Source organism: Schistocerca serialis, chromosome 4, assembly GCF_023864345.2.
Source record: "Schistocerca serialis cubense isolate TAMUIC-IGC-003099 chromosome 4, iqSchSeri2.2, whole genome shotgun sequence".
Taxonomy (NCBI): domain Eukaryota; kingdom Metazoa; phylum Arthropoda; class Insecta; order Orthoptera; family Acrididae; genus Schistocerca; species Schistocerca serialis.
In genome coordinates this window covers 601719122-601746875 of record NC_064641.1, presented here as the reverse complement: position 1 = coordinate 601746875, position 27754 = coordinate 601719122, and the positions used below count along the sequence as shown (strand labels likewise).

At 38.8% G+C, this 27754-nt stretch overlaps 1 protein-coding gene across 1 annotated transcript in view; it reads left to right on the top strand.

Moving 5' to 3' along the window:
- Positions 1-430: 430 nt before the first annotated feature.
- LOC126475381 (ecto-NOX disulfide-thiol exchanger 2) overlaps positions 431-27754 on the top strand; it is a 220303-nt gene continuing 192979 nt past the window's right edge. The window contains exons 1-2 of the mRNA XM_050103206.1: positions 431-610; positions 3571-3828. Of these exons, the coding sequence (XP_049959163.1) occupies positions 556-610; positions 3571-3828 (313 nt within the window). The 5' untranslated portion in view covers positions 431-555. The remainder of the gene's footprint in view (positions 611-3570; positions 3829-27754) is intronic.

The following is a 27754-nucleotide window of genomic DNA, read 5'->3' as shown; positions in this document are numbered from 1 at the left end:
CCCCCGGCCTTCATTATCGCCGTCACAACCACAAGAAAACGCCGATGCACACTGACATCAACGGTTTGTCACGTTACGTCACTTCATCGTAAATATTATAGTAGGATCCATTTTTCCAAAATTATACAGCTCAGGATTAGGAACCAATAAAAACAAAGAATGAAACAAGGGAATAAAGTAAAGAAATAAAACAAAGGATTGTTATGTTACTACAACACACAAACTATCACTCTGCCTCTCAGGTGAATATACATGCTTGAGAAAATGTTCTAATCGAAAAGATAATTTACTCATAAATATTTCAAAGTTCATGTAAATTGTAATAACAGTTTTTGCTCGCTATCAGGAGAGGTCGTCGAAGACTCAATTTGACTTCGTATATCGATATATTTATATGTAAATTTGTATTCATCTCTGTATTTCAAGCTCTGTGATTTTTACGAATTATACACTGAGACTTGTACAGGATTAAATATGTGGTATTGTGCGTTGGATGTAATAACTGCGTGATATTTACAATAAAAAAAGACTAAATCCGTCTTACGTTTTAGAAATATGGCGTATAACTACGCAGCTGTTGGAAACCCTCCGCTTCCTCCCGGAGCACTCAGTGAGTTGATAGTATTTGTTTCGCTGCCTCTTGTACTGACGTTTTATAAGGCAGCTGTGTTAGATGCTTCTCACATGATTTGCGCAAATAGTTAGGGCAGACGTTAGTTTTGGTGTCATAGTCTACGGTAACGAACGCTGCTGCATATTAAGATCGTTAAAATCGGCTGTCAACCAAAAAGAAAAGGGGCCCTTGTTCGATTTCGTACCGGGTTGGAGATTTTCTGTGGGCGGAGAGTGGGAATTGTGTTGTACTTACTTTCATGTAGTTATAATTTTCATTGCAGTATTGGGATGGCAGCATGGGAACGTCGGAAATGCCAGCAACTTAAACAATTACTTCATTCGGAATAAGACCCTGTTGATTTTTAGCTCATGATTTGAATGTCAGCGTGCGTTTCAGATTTATAATTTGTAGCACATTCAAGCCAAAACGAATGTATTCCATTTATCAGTCCATAATGCAATGATATGAAGAATAGTGCTTGAAATGCAAATCTGTGGAGTTAATAGCAAATGTCATCAAGATTTTGAATAGAATGTAAGCAGTGTGACACCACAAACCTTACTCTTTGGGTTTAATGAATTTGCAGTTCAGTTAGTAGTAAATGAGTTTTGTTACATGCATTTATCGGTGTGTGTGTCATTTTAGTAGTATCTAATGTTCTTATTTGAAAGACATGCATGTGTGTACATGATTCAAACGAATCTAGATCAGATTGTAAAATAACTTTGCTGTTGTTCGTGACACTGAACGTGGAGTGTTAAATTTATACCATTCTTCCTTTTCCTTCTCCCATTCAGTCTAGTGTACTTTCTTACCATTTAATGTGTTGTATAATTTGATGTCATATGATTCAGAAGGCATACCACATTTCTGGTGAAATTCTGCCCTACATGTTTATGTACAAGATCCACAGGCATTTGCATTCAAGTTCATGCCATGTACTGTAACTTCGTGAAAGAATTTGGTCCTGCACTGTAGCTGGCTTCTGACCAAACAGAAGCTACTCAGACCACGTGCTACTTTTAAGTCACTACTTATAACCACTATGACTTGTCTCGAAGGTGGATTTCAAAGGTGACTAAGATCATTTGCACTAATTTTAGAGCTAACAGCAGAATGTGTTGCTATATGGAGCCAGGGATTAATATGCAAGTTCCTTCATAATTTTCCTTGTTGTGTGATGCTTGGAAATCTGCTTAACAATGGAATGTTTCAAGTGATTATTGGAAATACATGGAGGAAACACATGAAATTGAATAATGGCCTTCATCAAGGCTGCACCTTAGCTCGTCTGCTCTTCATCGTGTATATTGCTGGTTTGTATGCAATGACATCTTTGAGTGGGATGTGCTGCAGGTTGGGTGCTAGTTACATAGCATAAAGAAATTAAGAAAATGAATGCTCCAACAAATGTTTTGGTTACAGTGGGTAAGTATTTCCGTAAATGGAGGCTCCAGCTCAGTTCAGCTGAGATGGTTTCATGCTTTCACCTGTACAATAAACTTGCAATTATGAACTTAGAATTCTTTTCAACAATGACACCTTAACACATAATACAACTCCTAAGTATCTAGGTGTTCCCTTTAAAACAGAATGTTAAACTATATGAAACACCTGAAAAAGAAACATCAAAATCTGTTCAAGGCGTAATACCATAGACAAGCTATGTGACATCACATGGGGCTCCTTGGCATGTACATTATGGACAGCAGCATTAGGTCTGGTTTATTCTGTAGCAGATACTGCTGCCCCACCTGGCTTAACAGCCCCAACACCAAAAAGAATACACATCAAACTAGATCATACAATCAAAGTGATTTTGGGCGCATTGTAGGTACCAGTCCTTTGTTATACACCTCCAACACAACCGTGAAGACGAAAATTATTAACTAGAGACTTTACAAAAATTCGGTCAACAACTTCCTTTTCATTCATTCTCTGACAACATAAATACTAAACATTTCTGCTTTAGTAAATCACCATTTGTAGGTGCTATACACTTAGAGAAGAAGAACTTTGATACTGTGCAGTGCTGGAAGAAAGCCTGGAAGATAATGTAGTGGTGGATATCGAGGAATTCCACTGTATCGATGAAAAACTGATTGGCTTTGACTTTCCAACAAAATCCTGATGTAATTCTAAACAGAATTGGAACCAACTATGGAAAATGTGTGTACTTGTGTGGGTGGAAACTAAACATGTCTCCAAAGGGTGACTGAAGCAGAAAGGCGAGCAATCCAGTATAAAATGCAGACCTAATTCCTGTGAGTCTACATGTGATTATTTGAAGATGTCTTGAACAAGGCTGTTAGTTCAGTTACCTTTATTTACAATCTTTTGCAGAATGGTGCCAATTATAGGTGCATACTGACCCAAACATTTTGTGGTACATGTCATCCTGCTCTTATTTCTATAAAGCAGCAACATTCTCAGTAGTGACAAAGGGAATAATTTAATCTACATGCACCGCGTGAGTAACGATAGTGTGATGATCTACCGTCTGTCTCTGAGGAAGAAATATGTTGCAGATTTGCTCACCACTTTTATGTAATCCTCTTGTGATATATCATGATATTTACTGGTATGGGGAAACTGATAAGAGTTGCATTTAAAAAGTGGCTTGTCCGCTTTAAACATATTGCAAAATTTTGCTAGTACGCTTTGTATAGATTGTTAATTTTAACATGCATAGGAATGATATATGCCTAATTGAATATATGCGTGGTGTAGCAGAACATTTAACAGTATCATTAAAGTAACATTTACAGTTTTGTCATGTAGATTTCTGTTTTATTGCAGCAAAAAGGTGTACTTATTTCCATAATGAATTTTCACTCTGCAGCAGAGGGTGCACTGATTTGAAACTTCTTGGCAGATTAAAACTACATATTATTCAAGTGCTTTGTGCTGCAGGTCTTGTTCTAATAGACTTGATGCTGTTAATGTTTGTACAGACCCAGCACCTCCACCGCCTCCAATGACTCCAATGCAGATGGGTATGATGGCATCCCAACAACATATGCCAATGGCTGCAGGACACCTTATGACTGCACAGGGTTACCTGGTGCAGGGACAGCACACACCACCTGCTCATCACCAGCAGCAGATGCATGTGCAAATTCAGATGCAACATGGGATGCTGAATCCTGCCATGAATGATGCCCCTCTTGAATTTAATATGAACAAGAACAAACCACCAATGCCTGTAGCAGGTTTGTATCTTTGTGTGTCACTGTACCAGTAGCTTTCATCCTTTTACACATCTTGTTTTGTAGATGCCATTGTGAATGAGAATCCTAAAGAATGTAGTGGAAGTCAAATAGATTAGCAGGTAAAAGTTTTACTATAAAGTCCATCTATAACATAACCACTGTAGAGATCTCTAGTTTTCCAACCGCTGCAAAAGTCAGTGAAATATTTGGGTTAAAAGATGCTGTTTTATAATTCGTGCTGGTAGATATTTAATTTGTATGCAGCTACATCTGAAAATATACTTGGCCACATTAAAACAAGTCTAAGTTTGTAAAAAGTTGAACTATTAATACAGAGGGGAAAAGAAAAAGAAAACTGATGATCTCTTAGGCATCATTCAGTTCGACTTCAGGAAAGGTACAGACATCAAAGAGGCACTACTGTCCTCGCACTTGATAATGGAAGCAAGACATATGAAAAATTGAGAACTTTCATAGGATTTGTCAACCTAGAAAAAGCATTCAACAATGTAAAATGTTGCAAAATGTTCCAAATTCCCAGCAAAAAAGGTATAAGATGTAGGGAAAGGTGGGTAAAATACAATAGGTACAAGAATCAAAAAGGAGCTGTAACACTGGAAGACCAAGAATGAAGTGCTAGGATGGTGTAAGACAGGGATGCAGTCTTTCTCCCCCTACTGACCAATTGATACAGTCAAGAACAGAATTAAAAGATAGGATCAAGAGTGGGATTAAAATTTGGGGTGAACGTATGTCAAGGATAATATTCACTGGTGACTTGCTATCTAGCAAGGAAGTATTATTATAGGATAAGCTGAATGGAATGAACAACCTGCTGAGCCGATAATAAACTGAAGCAGTGAGGTGTAGCAGAATGGGATTACTAAGAAACTCTCCATCAAAATTGGGGATCACAGATTAGGCATAATGAAGGAATTCTGCTATCTTGGAAGCAAAAAACATATGACATACGAAGCAAGGAGGACATAAAAAGCAAACTAGCTCAGACAAAGAGGGCATTCCTGGCCAATAGAAGTCTGTCTGTATCAAACATAAGCCTTTAGTTGAGTGTCTGTGTCTGAGCACAACACTGTGGGGAAATGAACCATATTGTGGGGAAATCAAAAAAGGAAAAACACGTAAGTGTTTAAGATGTGGATGCAATAGAATAATGTTAAAAATTGAATGGACTGATAAGAAATGAAGAGGGCTCTGAAGAATCAGTGAGGAAAGAAATCAGTGGAAAACACTTAGAAGATGTTCTTGGGAATGTAGTACCCTTATCTGAGTAGTGTACTAAAGTAGTGATTTATGTGCATGTGTTGGAATAACAACTGTCTGTTTATTGACCATGAACTAAGTCAGTACAGCTTTATAGAATGAAGGTGCACATACGAGTACAACTGAAATATTCTTCTGTGAAGATGCGTAGTGAGTGTCCAGTACAATGAAGTCCACGATTGTTGGTGGTGGTGACTAGCAGAGAGGTGTCATAGAGGTCCCCCGCAAGGTCGTGAGCTCATGGACAGTTGAGGATCGGGTCCAGTGAAGTGGGGCTTTTCAGAGTGGCTGATGGGAATCCACTAGCTGTGATCTAGCCAAAGATGCAAGACGGCATTGTCTGATGGGTAGCAGAAGCGGCAGGCATTATGGTCCAAAGCGTAGACTCGAGGGTGGCTGGTGGTTGGCCTGGAGCTGAAGTGGCTGTCTAGGATCTGAGCGGTGATCTAAGTACTCGTCACTGGAGTAATACAGGCACAGTGTCATGTGAACATGTGACACTGCAAATGCAAATAGGTGCCTGCGACTGTAGCGCTGTTTACTGCAAAATGCATTCCACATATTGGTGTGACTTGCGCCCCTAGGTGCTGTCGATGGTGCAGGACTCTTGGTAGTAAACATCCTGGCGACTTTTCTGTTAACAGATTCCAAAGGTAAGGCAGTGGCTATATCTGGCCTGCAAAGCATATCTGCGAGTGTGGTGGCTGAATATGCAAGAATATTGTGGTACATACAATGAACACACTGCTGTAAGAGAATTTCTTGTTTCTTCAACTGGTTAGCACTCCCAGTCCTGCATTGTAAATAGTGTTCAAGAAAACAAATTACGCTTACTAAAACAATTTGATAAAATTGAGCCTGAGGATACTTGGGATCATATTACAATAAGAGAATCTTTTGCTTTAGAAAATGCACTTCACAGTCCAGACTTTTTGTTCATTCTAAATTTGATCTATGAAGTTATGGAACATGTTAACATTTTGTATAATACAGTTCAGCTGCAGGGTGCAAATGTCATTACTTTACTCAGTGCATTACACCACTTTGAGTCAGTAGTTTGTGAAATATGAGAGGACATTGAAGGTATCGACTTTCTGAAGAAGATCATTTTGCTTTTTCAAGAAGCACTTACTCTGACAGGAGATGCCAAAGAAATGTGTGAAACTGTGCCCAGCCAACTGAAAGCAAAATTCCAAAACTTTTACATATTTACTAGCTTTGAATTTATTGACACAAGTAAGTTCGCTTCATTCAGAGAAAGTTTCCCAGCCACTTTACTCAGCATGTTTTCATTAAGATGAAATCCATTTACTTGCCATGATAAATTGAACTCTCAGGGATTTATCGCATTGATGAGTTTAAAGGCATTACATCAGTTTGTGATATGTTTGCTTTCCTCGTGGAACATTCGTTCGAAGATTCATTCATTGAAGTGCACAAAACTTTGGAAATTGCACTAACTACATGTGTTTCAGTGTCAGAAGCGGAGTGCAGTTTCAAAATTATAATCATCCTCAAGAGTAGTATATGTGAAGACAGGCTGAGCTCATTGGATGCTTCCCCCCCCCCCCCCCTTTCCCCTATGCATAAGGAGAAAATCAGTGGAATTCCAAACTTTTATTTATTTCCAGAATGAGATTTTCACTCTGCAGTGGAGTGTGCGCTGATATGAAACTTCCTGGCAGATTAAAACTGTGTGCCCGACCGAGACTCGAACTCGGGACCTTTGCCTTTCGCGGGCAAGTGCTCTACCAACTGAGCTACCGAAGCACGACTCACGACCGGTACTCACAGCTTTACTTCTGCCAGTACCTCGTCTCCTACCTTCCAAACTTTACAGAAGCTCTCCTGCGAACCTGCAGAACTAGCACTCCTGAAAGAAAGGATATTATTTAATAATAAGGTTTTAGGAGCTGTATTGAATGCATTTATGTGTTTGGTAATATTATAATTTCTGGCAGCTTATTGTAGATTGTTGCACCAGAGTGATAAGCACACTTTTGAGATAGACTTGTACTGGAATAATTTACATTGATATTTCCACTTAACCCACTATGGTACTCGTGCACAGCAGTGTTCTGAATAAGGAAATTCTCTTCATCCTTAATTTTTTTTTTATTTTTACAAAGTGCACCAATTTTAGGCTATAAATGCAGGGAAGAGGGAGAATATTTAAATCTTTAAACAAAGGCTTATAGGAGCATCTATTGTTCGCAATTTTCAGTTATTCGGATTATTCTCTTTTGCTTCCTGAATGTTGTTAAGACAGTAGGAGAATTTCCCCAAAAGATGACACCATATCTTAATAACAAGTGTCTCTGAGAAATATATACAGTTTTTTCCAGTGACAAGAATTGCATTGTTGGATAGTAGTTTGATTATATATGTTAGTTTAGAGGGTTGAGAATTTATGAAATGTGAATATATTAATTTTTCTGGGACTGAAAGTGTAGAGTAATTGTTGTTTTTGTCTATTAAGACAAGCCTGTTTCTATAGAGCCATTGTGAAACTTAACCTGTGATGACATCTGCAGCAGTGGTGCTTCAGTAAGCAGACTGATATCATCTGCAGATAGTACTGCTCCCACATTCTTTACACACGAGGGTAGATCATTAATACGTGAGGACATCATTCGGATCGACAGAAGCGTCCAATCCCACGCGTCGGCTTTGACCCATGACGTAAGGGTGTTGTGTGTGACGTCATGACGGTGCGGAGTTTGGTTTGAGTGTGGCTGTCTCCAGTTCTGTTTTATCTTATTTTATTTACTTTTCTGATCTGTTCGTTCTATCTCGTGAGATTTTTTTTTTTTAAATTTAAAAACACTTATTACTTATTTTAATTATCTGATTCCTCCAATTTCTGTTTTAGTTTATTATATTTATCTTTCTGACTGTTCGTTCTATCCCGTGAGATTTTTTTTTTTTTAAAAAGACAAACACTAATCAGCTACTGAAGCATCTTTATCTTCTGTGGGTTGCACGGGCTACGACCCCTGGGGAGGTGGGTGGGTATTCATGCATGGCTGTTTTCACTTACACTTTGTAGCTACGCAAGGCGTCTAAATTTGTTTATATTTAGTTTGCCCCCCACCCAAAACACCCCATTTCCTGCGCTTATCCCGTTAGTGTCATTAGGCTTCTTGTGGAAAGTGTGTGTGTGTGTGTTTTTGTTTCCGCCATATTTGTGACATCATGGGTCAAAGCAGACGGGCGGGATCGGACGCTTCCGTATTTCCCATCATTCTACATCTACATCGTTACTCTGCAATTCACACCTAAGTGTCTGGCAGAGGGTTCATCGAACCATTTTCTTACTATTTCTCTACCATTCCACTCTCGAATGGCGTGTGGGAAAAAGTAACACCTAAATCTTTCCATTCGAGCTCTGATTTCTCTCATTTTATGATGATGATCATTTCTCCCTACGTACGTAGGTGTCAACAAAATATTTTCACATTCGGAAGAGAAAGTTGGTGATCGAAATTTCGTAAATGGATCTCGCTGCAAAGAAAACCATCTTTGTTTCAGTGTCTGCCACCCCAACTCACATATCATATCAGTGACACACTCACCCCTATTGCACGATAACACAAAATGAGCTGTCGTTCTTTGCACTTTTTCAATGTCCTCCGTCAATCCTACCTGGTAAGGATCCCATACCGTGCAATAATAATCCAGCAGAGGACGGACAAGTGTAATGTAGGCTGTTTGTTTAGTGGGTTTGTCGCATCTTCTAAGTGTTCTGCCAATAAAATGCAGTCTTTGTTTCACCTTCCCCACAATATTATCTATGTGGTCTTTCCAATTTAAGTTTCTCGTAATTGTAATTCCTAGGTATTTAGTCAAATTGACAGCCCTTAGATTTGTGCAATTTATCATATACCCAAAATTTATCAGATTTCTTTTGGTACCCATGTGGATGACCTCGCACTTTTCTTTGTTTACTGCCAATTGCCCCTTTTTGCACCATACAGAAATTCTCTCTAGATCATTTCGTAATTGGAATAGATTGTCTGATGATTTTACTAGATCGTAAATTACAGCGTCATCTGCAAACAATCTAAGGGGGCTGCTCAGATTATCACCTAGATTATATTTTATGTAAATCAGGGACAGCAGAGGGCCTATGACACTTCCTTGCGGAATGCCAGATATCACTTCTGTTCTACTCGATGATTTACCATCTATCACTACAAACAGTGACTTCTCTGAGAGGAAATCACGAATCCAGTCACACAACTGAGGTGATTCTCCATATGCACACATTTGATTAATAGTCACTTGTGAGGAACGGTATCAAAAGCCTTCTGGAAATCTAGGAATATGGAATTGATCTGAGATCCCTTGTCGACAGCACTCATTACTTCATGGTAATAAAGAGCTAGCTGTGTTGCACAAGAACAATATTTTCTGAATCCACCTTGGTTATGTATCAATAAGTCATTTTCTTCAAGGTGATTCATAATGCTCGAGTACAGTATATGCTCCAAAATCCTACTGCAAATTGAGGTCAGTGATGTTGTTGTTCTGAAAGCTCAATGGGAGGTCTTCTGTACCATGTATACCTTGTGTGTAAATAAATGACTTAATTATAATCTGAGGTGTTGGTGAACACTGACTACAGAGGAAATACTTTACTGCTAAAAAATTTTAGGGAAACATAACTTTGGACATCTACCACACACCTTTGAGTAATAATTCAGAATTTAGTATGTTACCAAGTTATACATTTGTTGTTGTTGTTGTTGTTGTTGTTGTTGTGGTCTCAGTCCTGAGACTGGTTTGATGCAGCTCTCCACACTACTCTATCCTGTGCAAGCTTCCTCATCTCCCAGTACTTACTGCAGCCTACATCCTTCTGAATCTGCTTAGTGTATTCATCTCTTGGTCACCTTCTACGATTTTTACCGTCCACGCTGCCCTCCAATACTAAATTGATGATCCCTTGATGCCTCAGAACATGTCCCACCAACCGATCCCTTCTTCTAGTCAAGTTGTGTCACAAACTCCTCTTCACCCTAATCCTATTCAGTACCTCCTCATTAGTTATGTGATCTACCCATCTAATCTTCAGCATTCTTCTGTAGCACCACATTTCGAAAGCTTCTATTCTCTTCTTGTCTAAGCTATTTATCGTCCATGTTTCACTTCCATACATGGCTTCACTCCATACATATACTTTCAGAAACGACTTCCTGACACTTAAATCTATACTCAATGTTAACAAATTACTCTTCTTCAGAAACACTTTCCTTGCATTGCCAGTCTACATTTTATATCCTCTCTACTTCGACCATCATCAGTTATTTTGCTCCTCAAATAGCAAAACTCCTTTACTACTTTAAGTGTCTCATTTCCTAATCTAATTCCCTCAGCATCACCCGACTTAATTCGACCACATTCCGTTATCCTCGTTTTGCTTTTGTTGATGTTCATCTTATGTCCTCCTTTCAAGACACTGTCCATTCCACTTAACTGCTCTTCCAAGTCCTTTACTGTCTGACAGAATTACAATGTCATCGGCGAACCTTAAAGTTATTTATTCTCCATGGATTTTAATACCTACTCCAAATTTTTCTTTTGTTTCCTGTACTCCTTGCTCAATATACAGATTGAACAACATCAGGGAGAGGCTGCAACCCTGTCTCACTCCCTTCCCAACCACTGCCTCCCTTTCATGCCCCTCGACTTTTATAACTGCCATCTGGTTTCTGTTCAAATTGTAAATAGCCTTTCACTCCCTGTATTTTACCCCTGCCACCTTTAGAATTTGAAAGAGAGTATTCCAGTCAACATTGTCAAAAGCTTTCTCTAAGTCTACAAATGCTAGAAATGTAGGTTTGCCTTTTCTTAATCTAACTTCTAAAATAAGTCGTAGGGTCAGTATTGCCTCATGTGTTCCCATATTTCTACAGAATCCAAACTGATCTTCCCCAAGGTCAGCTTCTACCAGTTTTTCCATTCGTCTGTAAAGAATTCGCGTTAGTATTTTGCAGCCGTGACTTATTAAACTGATAGTTCGGTAATTTTCACATCTGTCAACGCCTGCTTTCTTTGGGATTGGAATTATTATATTCTTCTCGAAGTCTGAGGGTATTTCGCCTGTCTCATACATTTTGCTCACCAGAGGTAGAGTTTTGTCAGGACTGGCTCTCCCGAGGCCATCAGTAGTTCTGATGGAATGTTGTCTACTCCCGGGGCCTTGTTTCGACTCAGGTCTTTCAGAGCTCTGTCAGATTCTTCACGCAGTATCGTATCTCCCATTTCATCTTCATCTACATCCTCTTCCATTTCCATAATATTGTCCTCAAGTACATCGCCCTTGTATAGACCCTCTATATACTCCTTCCACCGTTCTACTTTCCCTTCTTTGCTTAGAACTGGGTTTCCATTTGAGCTCTTGATATTCATACAAGTGGCTCTCTTTTCTCCAAAGGTCCCTTTAATTTTCCTGTAGGCAGTATCTATCTCACCTCTAGTTAGATAAGCCTCTACATCCTTACATTTGTCCTCTAGCCATGCCTGCTCAGCCATTTGCACTTCCTGTTGATCTCATTTTTGAGACGTTTGTATTCCTTTTTGCCTGCTTCATTTACTGCATTTTTATATTTTCTCCTTTCATCAATTAAATTCAATATTTCTTCTGTCACCCAAGGATTTCTACTAGCCCTCGTCTTTTTACCTACTTGATCCTCTGCTGCCTTCACTACTTCATCTCTCAAAGCTACCCATTTTTCTTCTACTGTATTTCTTTCCCCCATTCCTGTCAATTGTTCCCTTATGCTCTCCCTGAAACTCTGTACAACCTCTGGTTCTTTCAGTTTATCCAGGTCCCATCCCCTTAAATTCCCACCTTTTTGCAGTTTCTTCAGTTTTAATCTACAGTTCATAACCAATAGATTGTGGTCGAAATCCACATCTGCCCCTGGAAATGTCTTACAATTTAAAACCTGTTTGCTAAATCTCTGTCTTACCATTATATAATCTACCTGAAACCTGTCAGTATCTCCAGGCTTCTTGCATGTATACAGCCTTCTTTTATGATTCTTGAAGCAAGTGTTAGTTATGATTAAGTTGTGCTCTGTACAAATTTCCACCAGGCGGCTTCCTCTTTCATTTCTTACCCCCAATCCATATTCACCTACTACGTTTCCTTCTCTCCCTTTTCCTACTACCGAAATCCAGTCACCTGTGACTATTAAATTTTCGTCTCCCTTCACTATCTGAATAATTTCTTTTATTTCATCATACATTTCTTCAATTCCTTCGTCATCTGCAGAGCTAGTTGGCATATAGACTTGTACTACTGTCGTAGGCGTGGGCGTCATGTCTATCTTGGCCACAATAATGCGTTCACTATGCTGTTTGTAGTAGCTTACCTGCATTCCTATTGTTTTATTCATTATTAAACCTACTCCTGCATTACCCCTATTTGATTTTGTATTTATAACCCTGTATTCACCTGACCAAAAGTCTTGTTCCTACTGCCACCGAACTTCACTAATTCCCACTATATCTAACTTTAACCTATCCATTTCCCTTTTTAAATTTTCTAATCTACCTGCCCGATTAAGGGATATGACATTCCACGCTCCGATCCGTAGAATGCCAGTTTTCTTTCTCCTGATAACGACGTCTTCCTGAGTAGTCCCCGCTCGGAGATCCGAATGGGGACTATTTTACCTCCGGAATATTTTACCCAAGAGGACGCCATCATCATTTATCCGTACAGTAAAGCTGCATGCCCTTGGGAAAAATTACGGCCGTAGTTTCCCCTTGCTTTCAGCCGTTCGCTGTACCAGCACAGCAAGGCCGTTTTGGTTAGTGTTACAAGGCCAGATCAGTCAATGATCCAGACTGTTGCCCCTGCAACTACTGAAAAGGCTGGTGCCCCTCTTCAGGAACCACACATTTGCCTGGCTTCTCAACCCCTCCGTTGTGGTTGCATCTACGGTACGGCTATCTGTATCGCTGAGGCACGCAAGCCTCCCCACCAACGGCGAGGTCTATGGTTCATGGAGGGGGGGGGGGGGGGGGGGGAGGTCAGTGATATGGGTATGTAATTCAATGGGTTACTCCTATTTCCTTTCTTGAATATTGGTGTGACCTGTGCTACTTTCCAGTCTTTAGGAACAGACCTTTCGTCAAGTGAGCGGTTGTGTTTGATTGCTAAGAAAGCCGCTATTGTGTCTGCATATTCTGAAAGGATCCTGATTGGTATACCATCTGGACTGGAAGACTTGCGTTTTGTAAGTGATTTGAGTTGTTTTGCAACATCTAAGATATCTACTTTTATGTCACTAATGGTAACAGCTGTTCTGAAATATTTACTTCATCTCCTTTCGTGAAGGAATTACGGAAAACTGTATTAAGTAACTCATCGGTAACATTTCCATCACTATCGTGCAGTGACGGTATTGACTGTATTTTGCCACTGGCGTACTTTACATATGACCAGAATCTCCTTGGGTTTTCTACCATATTTTGAGACAATGTTCCATTGTGAAAACTATTAAAAGCATCTCACATTGACGTCCGCAGTAAATTTCGAGCTTCCGTGAAACTTAGCCAGTCTTGGGGATTTTGCGTTTTTCTGAATTTGGCATGCTTTTTTTCGTTGCTTCTGCAACAGTGTTCTGACGTGTTTTGTGTACCATGATGGATCAGTCCCGTCTCTTATTAACTCATGTGGTATGAATCTATTGCTGTCGATACTGTATCTTTGAATTTGAGCCATATCTGGTCTACACTTACATAGTTAGCTTGGATGGAATGGAGACTCACTCTTAGGAAGGCATCAAGCGAATTTTTATCTGTTGTTTTAAATAGATATATTTTGCGTTTATTTTTAGTGATTTTGGTGATATGATTTTAAGCCTCGTTACAATGACCTTGTGTTCACTAATTCCTGTATCCGTCGTGACACACTCTATTAGATCAGGATTATTTGTGGCTAAGAGGTCAAGTGTGTTTTCCCAACCATTTACAATTTGTGTGGGCTCATGAACTAATTGTTCAAAGTAATTCTCAGAGAATGCATTTAGTACAATTTCGGAAGATGTTTTCTGTCTTCCACCGGCTTTGAACATGTGTTTTCGCCAACAAATTGAGGGTAGATTGAAGTCTCCACCAATTATAACAGTATGGGTGGGGTACTTATTTGTAATGAGATTAAAGTTTTCTTTGAACCATTCAGCTACAATATCATCTGAGTCGGTGGGTCAGTAGAAGGAGCCAGTTATTATTTTGGTATGGCTGTTGAGTATAACCTCTACCCATAGTAATTTACAGGAACTATCTATTTCAACTTCACTACAAGATAAACTACCCACAGACACAAATATACCACTACCTACTTTATTTGATCTATCCTTTCTGAACACGGTTTGCACTGCTGTAAAAATTTTGGCAGAATTGATCTCCGGCTTTAGCAGCTTTCTGTTCCTATAACGATTTCAGCTTCAGTGCATTCTGTCAGCTCTTGAAGCTCTGGCACTTTTCGAAAACACAGCTACGACAATTTACAACTACAATACCGACTGTTGCTTGGTCGATTCTCGTGTTTCTTTTCCCTGTACCCTTTTTGAGAGGAGCCCTTAATGTATACTAGAAGGGGGAAAAATGGTTCTACGACACAACCCTGTGATACACCATGTGTCAGTGAGGACATAACTGACAGGTAGTTCTGTGTAGTGTTAGCGTATCTATGTTGGACTTCTGTAACCTGAAATTGATTACTTAAGTAGGATTTCAGCCATTCATATGGCATCCCTCACACACTATAACAATCAAGTTTAAGAGTGAGGGGGAGAGAGAGAGAATTGATAACCTATAACATCAAAAGCATTTGTTAAATTTAAGAAAAATATGAAATTTTGGATGAGTGATTGTTTATTGCGCTTAAGATGTAGTTGACAAGATGAAAGGTAGCAGTCTCAGTGAAATATTGTACTCTGAAACCTTACTAGCATATTGATTGTACGCGGGTTGAATGAAAAGTAATGCCTCCACCTTTGTTAATTGGTTTTAAATGGGAGTATTTTAATAAATCAAACACAGAAATAATCCTTAGGATGTGATCTTTAATTACCAATATTCACTTTTCCACATGATCACCAGCCAGTTGGATACATTTCTGCCAACGATGAAAAAGTTTTCTGAAGCCGTCACGGAAGGAGTCTACACTTTGTTTCTGCAACCACTGTCTCACAGTTCTGTCAACGTATTTGTCAGAAGCATAATGATGTCACAGCAGGTTGTCTTTCATCGTCGGGAACAGATGGAAGTCAGATGGTGCTAAATCTGGACTGTACGGAGGATGCCATTCAGTGGTGAGATTCAGTCTCTGAAGTTCTGCTGTGGTGGCATGTGAAGTGTGTGGTTTGGCATTGTCATGCTGCAGGAAAACATTTCCCTTTTTCTTTCGAACCCTTTGTTAGCCTTTCTTTCTGAGTGATATGACGATCATCCTGAATCAATCTGTCAATATTTCGCTTGTGATACTCGGTGGTTGCTGTCACAGGATGTCCAACTCTTTGTTTGTCATGCAGGTCAGATGTTCGTGCCTCAACATCTTTAAACTCGCCCAACGACACACAGTACTCGCATCAACACAATCACCATAAACTGCTTTCATTCTCTGACGAATCTCCTTTGGGGTGACACCTTCTGCTGTCAAGAATTAAATGACTGCACCTTGCTTAAATCGCATTGACCAACCTCCTGCACAGGATTCCATACTTTACGCTGTAACAACACAACCATTCAATGCTGAAGCTTCTCGCCAACTGGAGCTGTAGAGAAGAGGCTATGAAACAAGCCAGTACCTGCCACTTACAAGTGCTGCCAGCTGTTGAAGAGTTGCAAAGGTGGAGGCAATACTTTTCAGTCAACCCTCATATATTATTCTGACTGAAATATTTTGTTAGTTATTCTGACTGATATATTTTGTTAGCCGAGCTAGGAAGAGGTTCTATAATCTTCGAAAAGCCAGATAGCACTGCTAGAGGTCTATAATTTGACATTTCATGAGATTCGCCTTTCTTATAAAGAGGTATGACATTAGCAGTTTTTAGCAGATCTGGAAAAATGTCCTGTCACAGTGAAGAATAGCAAATGTCTGATAATGGTGCAAGAATAAAGTTTGTTGACAATGTTATTATATGGTCGTGTATCTCATCAGCACCTGCTGAATTGCTATTTTTTAATGAGCTTATGGTTTTTCATAGCTCATCTTGACCAGTAGGACAGAGGAACACTAAATCACTTTCACTCGTAGCAAAGTATAAATTGAACAGATCTGCATCTAACTTTGGATCCTTAATAAGATTGTCATTATGGGATGGAGCTATGTTCTTACGTGCTTTCATTCTTTCCAGCAAGTTTATGCACAGCTTTACATAATGCATAAGTCTTGTTTGGTGTTTCCCTGATATATCAGTCATTTTTTCTTACTTTAGCTTCTTATACGACCTGTTTCAGAACTGATTTATATAGTTTGAAATAGCTTAGAAATTTTGGATCACTGTTCATTGAGCAGCAGAGTAGTTGATACGTTTTCCACTTAGAAGAACAGGCAAGCACAACTATTGTATAAGTAAACTGGCAGTAAGAGACCTCAGTAGTCTACATGGTAGCTAGGTAAAATACACATGAAACTACTCCTGGGCAAGGTTTATTGCTGATTTTCATTCTTTCCTTGGCCATAAGGTGAAAGCCTGGAGGGTCCTCAGTAGTTACTCTCTGGTGCATTCCCAATGGGGAGGAAGTCACTTACATCCTCCCACTGTTATACCATTTTTGTTTTTATGCCACAACCACACCACAGAAACATGTACTTCTAGAATAAATATGAATATCACCAGGAGGAGAGCTGGCAATCTTCAGTTCAGACTCAACCCCATCTCCATACCCCTAAACATACAGTGAAATGAGTCATCACAGCATAACACCTCTTGCTCGTGCCTCCCCCCCACACACACACAAAAAACTTGGTGAGCTCACTTGTGTATATACTTTATTATTAGCTACAATTTTAGTGGATTATATTTATAACTGCGTAATTACCATATTTTACTATTTTTCTAGTGTTTTCTTTTAATCAATGTGGTATAAATGAAGGTTATGTAACAAACAGTTCTGTTGTACCTAACAGATAATAGAGAATATTGGGTGCAAGTGCTACTCTGAAATAAAGATGTATGTACAGGAGATTAATTTGTTGTGGGATATATCAAATCAGTCAGAAGACCTATACCCAAGGAAATAAAAAATTACGAACAACCAGCATGAGGGAAGAATGCATTCTCTAACATTAGCAATACTATAAAGGAGGATTGGTTAATTTTGAGCCAATTCAGTGACTAATAGGTTTCAGTTTAAGGGAAATACAAAGAAATGTTACTAAGGAGCAGTAGATACAGGTACACTTATCTGATCACCAAAGACTTGTTAATTTCAGAGTAAAAGGTTGCCTCGTCTACCAAGAGGGGGAAAGGTTTGCAGAAATGAGACTTATCAGTAATTAATTAGGTATGTTGTCCAGGTAGTACATCAGTGGAACCAGAGCACAGCAGGAAAGTAGAGGAATTAACAATAAAAGGTAGCAACACACACAGGATTTTAAAAAAAGTGAGACAGTGCGCAGTTGGCAGGTCAAAGCAAGGGGCAGATTGAAAAATGATGATGATGATGATGATGATGATGATGATGTGGGCACATGTCAGAAAATAGAAACATGTTAAGATAAAAATGAGTATCTACGTGGAGAAGGAAAACAGCAGCATGTGTTGCAGAAGAAGCAACAAGGACAGAAAAGACACTGGAAGTTAAATATATGTAAAAGAGAATTGAGAAGAAAAAAGTAAATAAAATGCAAAATTGACAGTTACATTATACAGGGTTGTGTGGGGAGGGGGGGGGGGGGAGTTGTCAGTGTAGAGAAGTAAACAGAGAAGATAATTATTACATATGTAATTATTGTAATTAGAGAGGAGGGCACAGTGGAAACCAAGTACTGTAATTTTCCAGAAGAAGTTCCATTATGTGAAGTTCTGAGGTACTAATGATGGGAGGAAAATCAAAGTAGCACCTTAGGTAAGATAAGCATCAGTTTCAGTTTTTTTGAAAGGAGCATGGTCTATGGCAGATGTTATCAGTTCTAAGAATTCAAAAATGATTTTTCCTTAGTGGGATGCTATTTACTTTTGTCTTCTTTTTTATCCAGATCATGTTATGACCATGTGCAGAGCCTTCTATTCAGTTTTCGGTCATTATTTACGTCTTACTCTGTCACATTCATTCAGATGATTGTACTTGACATTGGCATTCATCTACATGTGTATGAAAAGTGGAAATGGAGAACCTCACATTTGTCAGGAGAATTAAAAAAAAAAGGTGTGTGTCAGTCTGTAAAGAAGTGCTTTATAACCAAATAATTGAGTAAAAATTGAGGAAGTATTCTGATACCACAGAATATGCCGCTCTTCACATCACTGCAAAAAAATCAGACAAATTTGAAAATAAATACTTTATTAAAATGTGCCATACCAGTAAGCTGGCTGGCTCTAAGTGTCAAAAAGAAAGTTTCTGTTCTTTGGGCCTTTAATACTGAGGCACTCTGTATTATTTATGATAATTCAAGTATAGAAATACAGCAGTAGGTTTTTCACTACTAGAACAGGTCAGCAAAAAACATATTTCTCATATGTTTAATTTTTATAACTCCAGAGGGAAGCACTACTTGCCATGGAGGCCATGCACCATCTGCTAATGCATGTTTGAACCACTTTCTCCATAATTTGGCATGTGGATGAAATGTAGGGACATGCAACAAAGTGCTGAGAACACAACAGCACTGAAAATGTGTTTTGTGAAAAAGTGACACTTAGAACATTTTCCATTTTCACTGTTTGTAAAATACACTTTTCAAAAGAATTAGGGAAACACATATCTCAATGTCTGGTATGTTAAATCTGTGGTCTAATTGCTTGGCTTGAGATCTTCACTTTAATGTAGGCAAGAATTAAAAGTGTTCATCATCTATTGACTCTGTTATGCATTACTGTGTTAGGTGACCCCTCAGGAGGCAGTGAGTATTGGTGTCCCAGTGTTTTCTAGTGAGGTACACAGATGGCAGTTGTCATTTGTGAACATTGTATTCAACCAAGCACATGCAATGTGCTATCTTAGTGCAGGCCAAGTTGCAAGGCCATTTTGTTTGATCCAAAAAGGATGGAGTTTTGATTGGTTTGCTGCAGATGCCAGTGCCTCTACACATGTGTCATCCACAGATTGTGAGCATGCCACAAGAAGACAGGTCAGTATGCAAGGCCAGTTGGACAAAGCTGCCAGCACAGTACAGTCTCATGTGAAGAATGATACCTGGCCATCTCTGTAATGCGGCGACATATGGATACCACCAGCGCACTGCAAGATATACTTCAAAAGGATTCCTGGACCCACTGTGTCCAATCAGACTGTAATGAACAGGTTACGAGAAAGGATCATACGACCCAGATGTCCTGTTTGAGTACACCGCGTAACATAACATCATCTTCCAGCTCGCTTTCAGTTCTGCTGTTGTCTTTCAACTGGCAACATCGTTACTGGCTAAATGTATTACTCACAGATGAGTTCAGATACCCTCTGGAGCAATGTGATGGCTGTCTTTGTGTGCAGAAGCCCATGGTGAGCAGTACCTGCCAAATGTTGTCCAGGTAGTCGACAAATTTGCAAGGTTCTCTGATGTTATGGGAAGGCTTCAGTGTTCACAGCCATATGGTTCTTGTCGTCGTCCATGGTTGCCTTACCATCAGGCAGTGCATCGAACAGATGCTGTTATGACTGTGTGGTGGCTGCTGCATTCGGGGGCTGCCCTGAATTCTTTGTAATGCCAGGGTTCGTGCAGCAGGTGTCGGCAGGTATTTCTTCCAAAGCTTGGACGTTGAAATAATGGAATGGCCAGCAGTGAATCCCAACCTAAATCTCATTGTGCATTTGTGGGACAAGCTTGACAGCCATGTTTGTGGTCATTCTATTCCACAACACACACTCAAAGAACTGTCATGGGCCCTCATTGAAGAATGGGAACGGATACCACAGAATGATTGTGTATGCTTATAAGGAGCATGCCACATAGGTGTCATGCAGCGATAAATGTTTACAGAGGACATCCACATTATTGAAGCTCTCAGAGGCCCATGACAAGCACCTAGGATGGTGGGATGAATGATTGTTTCCACTTTGTTTTTGACACCTGTTGAATTTTTCAGTTTTTAATGCAAACAATCAAGGATGTAGTGATGTTTCATTGTGTGCTTAATTTGTGAAAGATAAATGTTTAACCTTCAGAGGGGGTTGTACATTTATTTTTCAAAAATTAAGCACTGAAGGTGGCAGGGGTAAAATACAGGGAACGAAAGGCTATTTACAGTTTGTACAGAAACCAGATGGCAGTTATAAGGGTCGAGGGGCATGAAAGGGAAGCAGTGGTTGGGAAGGGAGTGAGACAAGGTTGCAGCCTATCCCTGGTGTTATCCAATCTGTATATTGAACAAGCAGTAAAGGAAACAAAAGAAAAATTCTGATTAGGAATAAAAATCCATGGAGAAGAAATAGAAACTTTTAGGTTCACCGATGACATTGTAATTCTGTCAGAGACAGCAAAGGACCTGGAAGAGCAGTTAAGTGGAATGGACAGTGTTGGTTGGTTGGTTGGTTTGGGGAAGGAGACCAGACAGCGTGGAATGGACAGTGTCTTGAAAGGAGAATATAAGATGAACATCGACAGAAGCAAAACAAGGATAATGGAAAGTAGTTGAATTAAATCGGGCGATGCTGCTGGAATTAGATTAAGAAATGAAAAGCTTAAAGTAGTAAATGAGTTTTGCTATTTGGGGAGCAAAATAACTGATGCTGGTCGAAGTAGAGAGGATATAAAATGTAGACTGGCAATGGCAAGGAAAGCGTTTCTGAAGAAGAGAAATTTGTTAACATCGAGTACAGATTTAAGTGTCAGGAAGTCGTTTCTGAAAGTATTTGTATCGAGTGTAGCCATGTATGGAAGTGAAACATGGACAATAAATAGTTTGGACAAGAAGAGAATTGAAGCTTTTGAAATGTGGTGCTACAGAAGAATGCTGAAGATTAGATGGGTAGTCCACATAACACATGAGGAGGCATTGAACAGAATTAGGGAGAAGAGAAATTTGGGCACACCTTGAAGCGAAGAAGGGATCGGTTGGTAGGATATGTTCTGAGGCATCAAGGGATCACCGATTTAGTATTGGAGGGCAGCCTGGATGGTAAAAATCATAGAGGGAGACCAATAAATGAATACACTAAGCAGATTCAGAAGGATGTAGGTTGCAGTAGGTACTGGGAGATGAAGAAGCTTGCACAGGATAGAGTAGCATGGAGAGCTGCATCAAACCAGTCTCTGGACTGAAGACCACAACAATAACAATAACCACAACAAAAACAACAAATGTATAACTTGCTAACATACTAAATTCTGAATTATTACTCAAAGGTGTGTGGTAGATGTCCAAAGTTGTCCAAAGTTATGTTTCTCTAAAATTTTTTAGCAGTAGAAATATTTCCTCTGTAGTCAGTGTTCACCAACACTTCAGATTATAATTAAGTCATTTATTTACACACAAGGTATACATGGTACAGAAGACCTCCCATTGAGCTTTCAGTAATGACTGGCAACTTTTATTAAAAGAACATACAAGATTCAGCACTAACAGTATGTGATGGTATCATTCAAGCATGCATAATGTATTGTTCACACCACAGTTACTTTCAGAAGCTACCTCCAGGTTCACGAACAACAGCCCCTAGGCACGTCTCCTTGCTAGCTGTGCTGCATCAGTGGGGAGACTCTGAAAATAATGATATATGGCATCTGAGATGGCAGCTAATCTGCCACATTTATTAAGTAGAAGCAAAGGGTTTGTAACCTTACACGATATCTGTTTGTTCATCACCACAGACCACATCATGATTATTATGCTGGCATTAAAAATGGTTAAGTGTTTGAATATTAGCTGGTGTGTGGATCTTCTCACAGAACCTCTCCACTTGAACATTGGTTTTATAATTCTCAGAGCTCGAGTGATTAGTGGTAGGAGGGTGTGGATTGAATGAAGAGGATCGTAGGGTTCAGACTGGCTAATGTGGCTATAGAGGTTGTAATGAAAAGCAACTCGGGTTGTGGGGGGGGAGTAATTTTAATCATTGGGTTACAGTCAGTGTACCTCTATCAAAATAACGAATTGTGATGATGTCAGTTCATTTCTGTCTGTGTGCGCAATATGACTGTGGCAGCAACAGCTGAGTGCTTAGGAAGGTCGCAATAGTCTTATCACTTTTCTGCTTACTTTTGGTACTAGTGTAGAACATTCTGTCATGTAAAATATCACAACACACATAGAAACAATGCAAGCAATGAAAACAAACCACAATTGTTACATTACTGGTTGCAAGTCTAGTCTGCAACTATCTGTGGCATCCAGCAACAGTGAACAGAATGGAAGACATGACAAAGCTCATTCTCTGATTGTTGCTATGGTAGCTGTCCAGTAAACAACTAGTTGTCAGTCACTGTGTTATTCTGATACAAGTGTAGTTGTGGAGATCCTCCCCAAAGCAGTTTACAACTATAGAACTTTAAATTAATTTGGACCTGCTTATAATTTTTGCAGATTGGTTATTCTCCATTATTCTTCTTCAGTGAATTCTCTTACCCCTATGCAGACTTCTTCTTTATTGTTTCTTGCTCTTCTTCTTCTTCTTCTTCTTCCATTTCACCTGACTTTGGAGTATGTTACATCAATTACTTTTTAATGCTCTGTGAACTTTTTTAGCCCAGTATTGTTTTGTTCTTTCTGTTCTTACTTTCGTTTTTTCCTCAGAGGTTTGATCCTTTCATTTAGTTTCGATTTTGACTTGGAACTTCTATTTTTTTCTCTCTGGTTAGTTTTTTGCTGTTTTATCAGTGAGGATATTTTCTGTGGTTTGGAGTTCATATACATTCTCCGTTTCTGTGAAGCAGTATGTTTTAGCTTTTTGTTGCGGTAGTAGTAAAAACTGTTTTTGGTTAGTCGGTTTATGTTCATTTTGAGGATGTGACCATAAAAATAAATTCTCCTTTTTCTCATTGTGTCAGTTTTTCAATGATTTTTTTAAAAGGTTTTATTACTGACATGGATAAGTGTGTTGTTATCGAATTTGGGACTAGCATTTTTCTTAGTACCTTCCTTTCTTTGATCTCTGGCCTTTCAGTTGGACCATGGTTGATAATGGACAGTGTTTTGTCCGTGTATAGTGCATTTAGTTTGACTACAGTGCTACATGTCTCATTTTAGCGTTCCATGAGAGGGACTGTTTGTTAGGTGTTTTTGGTGAATTGTAAGATCAGCTCAAGTTTATTTCTTATATGTTTGATTGTCTTTTTCTTGAGAGCATTTCAGCTGATCCTTTCTCAATGATTTTTTAAATCTTGGATGATTCCTATATTTTGTCTCCCACTTTAAACCCTTTCATAAGGTAATATGTGTTTCATTAATTAAATTTGCTGCCATTACAGTTGGTAGAGGATGATTGTACTTATTAAAGAAATACAGTTGTCCTCTACTGAGGCACTGTGGTGTAACTATTAAGACAACAGCAAATCAACTGAATATTTTTGGTACATAACAAACTACATGAGTTTTATTGTATATTATGAAACACAGTCGACACAAGTCTCTGTGGTGAGTAATATTCTGTGAAACGCCTTACAGATCAGAATGTGCAGCATTCACTTTAAACAGCACAGTGACTGTGATCAAGGCACATGTTGAAGCGGACTGTCAGTATAGGAGACCACAGAGAAATTTCAAGTTATTTATATTCCAACAGGCTCTATTAACGATGCAGAGATTGACACAATCTCTGGCTGCATGGCATCTATCAGATATTTCTGACAAAGATGGTCGAGGCTATCATTGGAACCTCAAATTTTTATTGTAATTTCCTTCAGAAAGAATACTGAGAGTGCCTTATACAAGAATGTCATCGCAGTAAACTTCATTGTCGGGAAATTGTCTCTCCTTGGCTTTTGATATTCCCTGGGAGACACTAGACAAAACCAAATCTCCTGTTTCATAACATATCAGGTGTCCCTTATACTGTCAGCTCCACCTCTTACATCCTACTTTTAACAAACTATTTTGAATATCCTGTTGATTACTCCATTGCAGCTGTCCATCTCAGCATGGGCTCACCTTCTTTTTTCCCAGTCACTTTCCAGTAGAGCTAATTTTGCATGGAATGATGTAGTCATTAAACAGGGCTTCAAATTTTGGTATCTTTTCAGCTCATTTAGAGTTTCCATTTACAGTAGTTATGCTTAATCATCCCAACTTTCTCATTATTTTTTCAGCATTATTAGCGAGTGATGAAATTTTGATATGAGAAAATGCTCCACCTTTTCTGCTGTTAAAAATCATGTGTTTTTGGCAGAAATTACATCTGATCATCAGACAATAGTCTCTTGTGTATATTAACCCCCTTAAAATAATGGTCTGTTAAGGAGATTCTTAATAGAGTAAAATCTGTCTCAGCCATTATGGAAAGGATAGATTGCTACTCACCATAGAGATGACACATTGCGTTGCAGACAGGCACAACAAAAAGACTGTGACACATTAAGCTTTCAGCCTGAGCAGCTGAAAATAGTGGTTGGCTTGTGTGTTTTTAGTGTGTGTGTGTGTGTGTGTGTGTGTGAGAGAGAGAGAGAGAGAGAGAGAGAGAGAGAGAGAGAGAGAGAGAGGTGCTTGCTTGTATGAATGCATGTGTGTTTCTCTTTTTTGACAAAGGCTTTGGCAGAAAGTGTAATGTAGAACAATCTTTTTGTTCTGCATTGCAACTCAGCATGTCATCTTTATGGTGAGTAGCAATCTATCTTTTCCATAGTTGTTGATATTCCAACCTGGATTTTCCATTGTTTAAAATTTGACTAATTTTGAACAACATTCCATGATTACCAATAGCTAGAACATACCTCTTCAGCCTCGAAGCAATGAATTAAATAATTCCACTATCATTAATGCCCATAATCTTTCAGGTGTTAGAGTGTGGCATTTGGTATTTGTACATGTAGTAATGGAGCTAACCTCCTCGTGTATGGCTCATTACCAGGTTCTTTTTAGTGTTGTGAAAGCGTTTCTTTGAGTAATTGTGCATTTACATGTGCCTTGATATAGTTTCTTGGTGCAAAAGGAGCATGGCCTGCTTGGATTTTCCACATTAATACTTTAGTACCATCGTGACATGTGCATAAAAACCAGGCACTCCTTCTAACACCTGCTAGAACATATGGGAACTTCGTAAATAAAACATTTAGAACTGAAACGCCATCTTATTAAAGTATAGGAAAACAGTGTTTCACTGAAGGTTATTTTTCAGTGAAATTTTCCGTAGCTCCTCTTGTAGTAACCTCCTATAAATATTGCTGATTTGTGTTCATTTCCTGATGATCAGTCTTTACTTGTTTCACATAATATGTCACAGCATCAACATATCATCTGATTAGATGATATCCAGCATTTCTTTTAATTTGGTTTTCTCAAGTTGTAATAGATAACCTGTTTTATCTGTTTTTACCACATTAGGAACAAAGGTATTCATCTTGCCCTACTGCCACATCCACAGGTTCCCTGTTCACTTCTGCCTTGTATGTCAATGAATACACATGGAAATCAAATCAAACAATCCATGTTCTTTGTGATGTATGAAAGGCGGTTATAGCAGATTATCCTGTTCTGTACCAGCTTTGACCTTGAATGAGTGGATATGATATAGAATCTGTCTTGAGATACTTCTTTTTTACAATATGTATATGTAATAGGGCATGATTTTAATTCCAAAATTAAATAACACAAAACGTAGCCTCAGAGACAGCTCACGTCCAGAAGTACAAGTTTAGCTGTGCTGAACACTCCAATATTTTGTCGATTTCACTGAAATATTTCACTTAAGATATAAATTAAATTATTGAATAAATATCTTGGTAATAGTTTTACACTCAAGAAATTTAATTACACCTCCTAATGAGATAACCTTCCTTTGATGTATTCCCTTAAATAGATTTAAAATAGGGAAACTGATTTTAAAATTTAAACCTCACCACTAAACGAACCAGCTCTCAGTCTGTGTGGCTGTAAGAATCTATGATCACTGAGAGACTGTGTTCCTATCAGTTCCCTCATTATTTGTTCCATAGCAAAAAGGCACAATCACGTTGAGGATAACTGATTTGATGTTCATCTGTGCGCATGAGAACTTCTTGTTGAACATTGATTTAATTGTGTCAGTGGCGCAGTCCACAGATTTGGGTAACTCTGATCATACATCACTGTATGCAGGTTGTTTCTGCTTATCTGAAACTACTTTCCCTCTAAAGTAGTTATCAGTTTTTACTCTTGAGGAGTTATTTTGAGGTGACGGTTTAATGTATGTTGTATTTCTCGTGAGTTACTATGTTAGTGTGTCCTCTGCATCCAGTGTTCAATTTTTTACCACATATTGTACACTTAACATTCTCATTGTTTCATTGAATAAATGGAATTTCTTGCAGTGTTTTACTATTTTTATTGCACTTGAATTTTCTCATTGTTAACATAGGCAATATTAAGATATGTTATATGAAAGTCACTTCTGCAAGTACTGGAAACAGTAAACTGCCATACATGGATGGATGGATATGGTGCTATGGGTGCTCAACAGTGTAGTCTTTAGTGCCCAAAACTGCCATACAGCACACAGGAGATAGAACAAGTGAAGTTACAAGATAGTGGTACAATTGTGTTTGTGAAAGAATAAATATAATCAATCAAACTCAAGGACCAACAAATTTTAATTTTTCGTGTGAATGAAGTGTAATGCAACATTCCAAAACTTCATGCAAACAGAGCGTTGTGTCAGAAAACACGATTAATTTACAAAGAAAAAGAGTCATATGACAGAAGAAGAATATCTGGGACGTTTTGCTGTCCACAAAGATGGTTTGGAGGCATGAGGTCATTTTGTTAAAAATCAGAACTGTCCCAGAAAAATTGTGACGAATGGTAACCCAGTGTATGTGAAAACTGCGGAAGACCGTTAACGAGGACTAATGTTGCGAACAATCCTCTTTTTTGTCATTTCAGTTGCTCAAAACACCATGATCATCATTAACCAGTTTGCTCATTATTTAAAAAGAGAAGGGAAGATAGAATGTAAAATAAATGGCCATCTATCATGACTGCAAGTCGAAAAAAAAGACAAAAAAATGAATGTGTGTATCCAGGAGACAAGACAAATTTTGTGACAGTCACACCTATATCACATCTATCACAATTGATAATCTCCACCATCTGTTATCAAAAATTGGATCAAAACATTTTCTGAAAGGATGATCTCTCCTCCTTCCACATTCATTACCAATCTTACAGAGCCAGCTTGAGCCTTCCTGCTGACACAGCCAATGAAAGTTTATATTCCTGCATCACGAGCGGCACAGATCTCTTCCATGGCATCATCTTCCCAAAACAAGGTTATCCGTAGCCTAATATTACCCACCAGATAAAAGAGATAAGGATATCAGGCTGTAGAA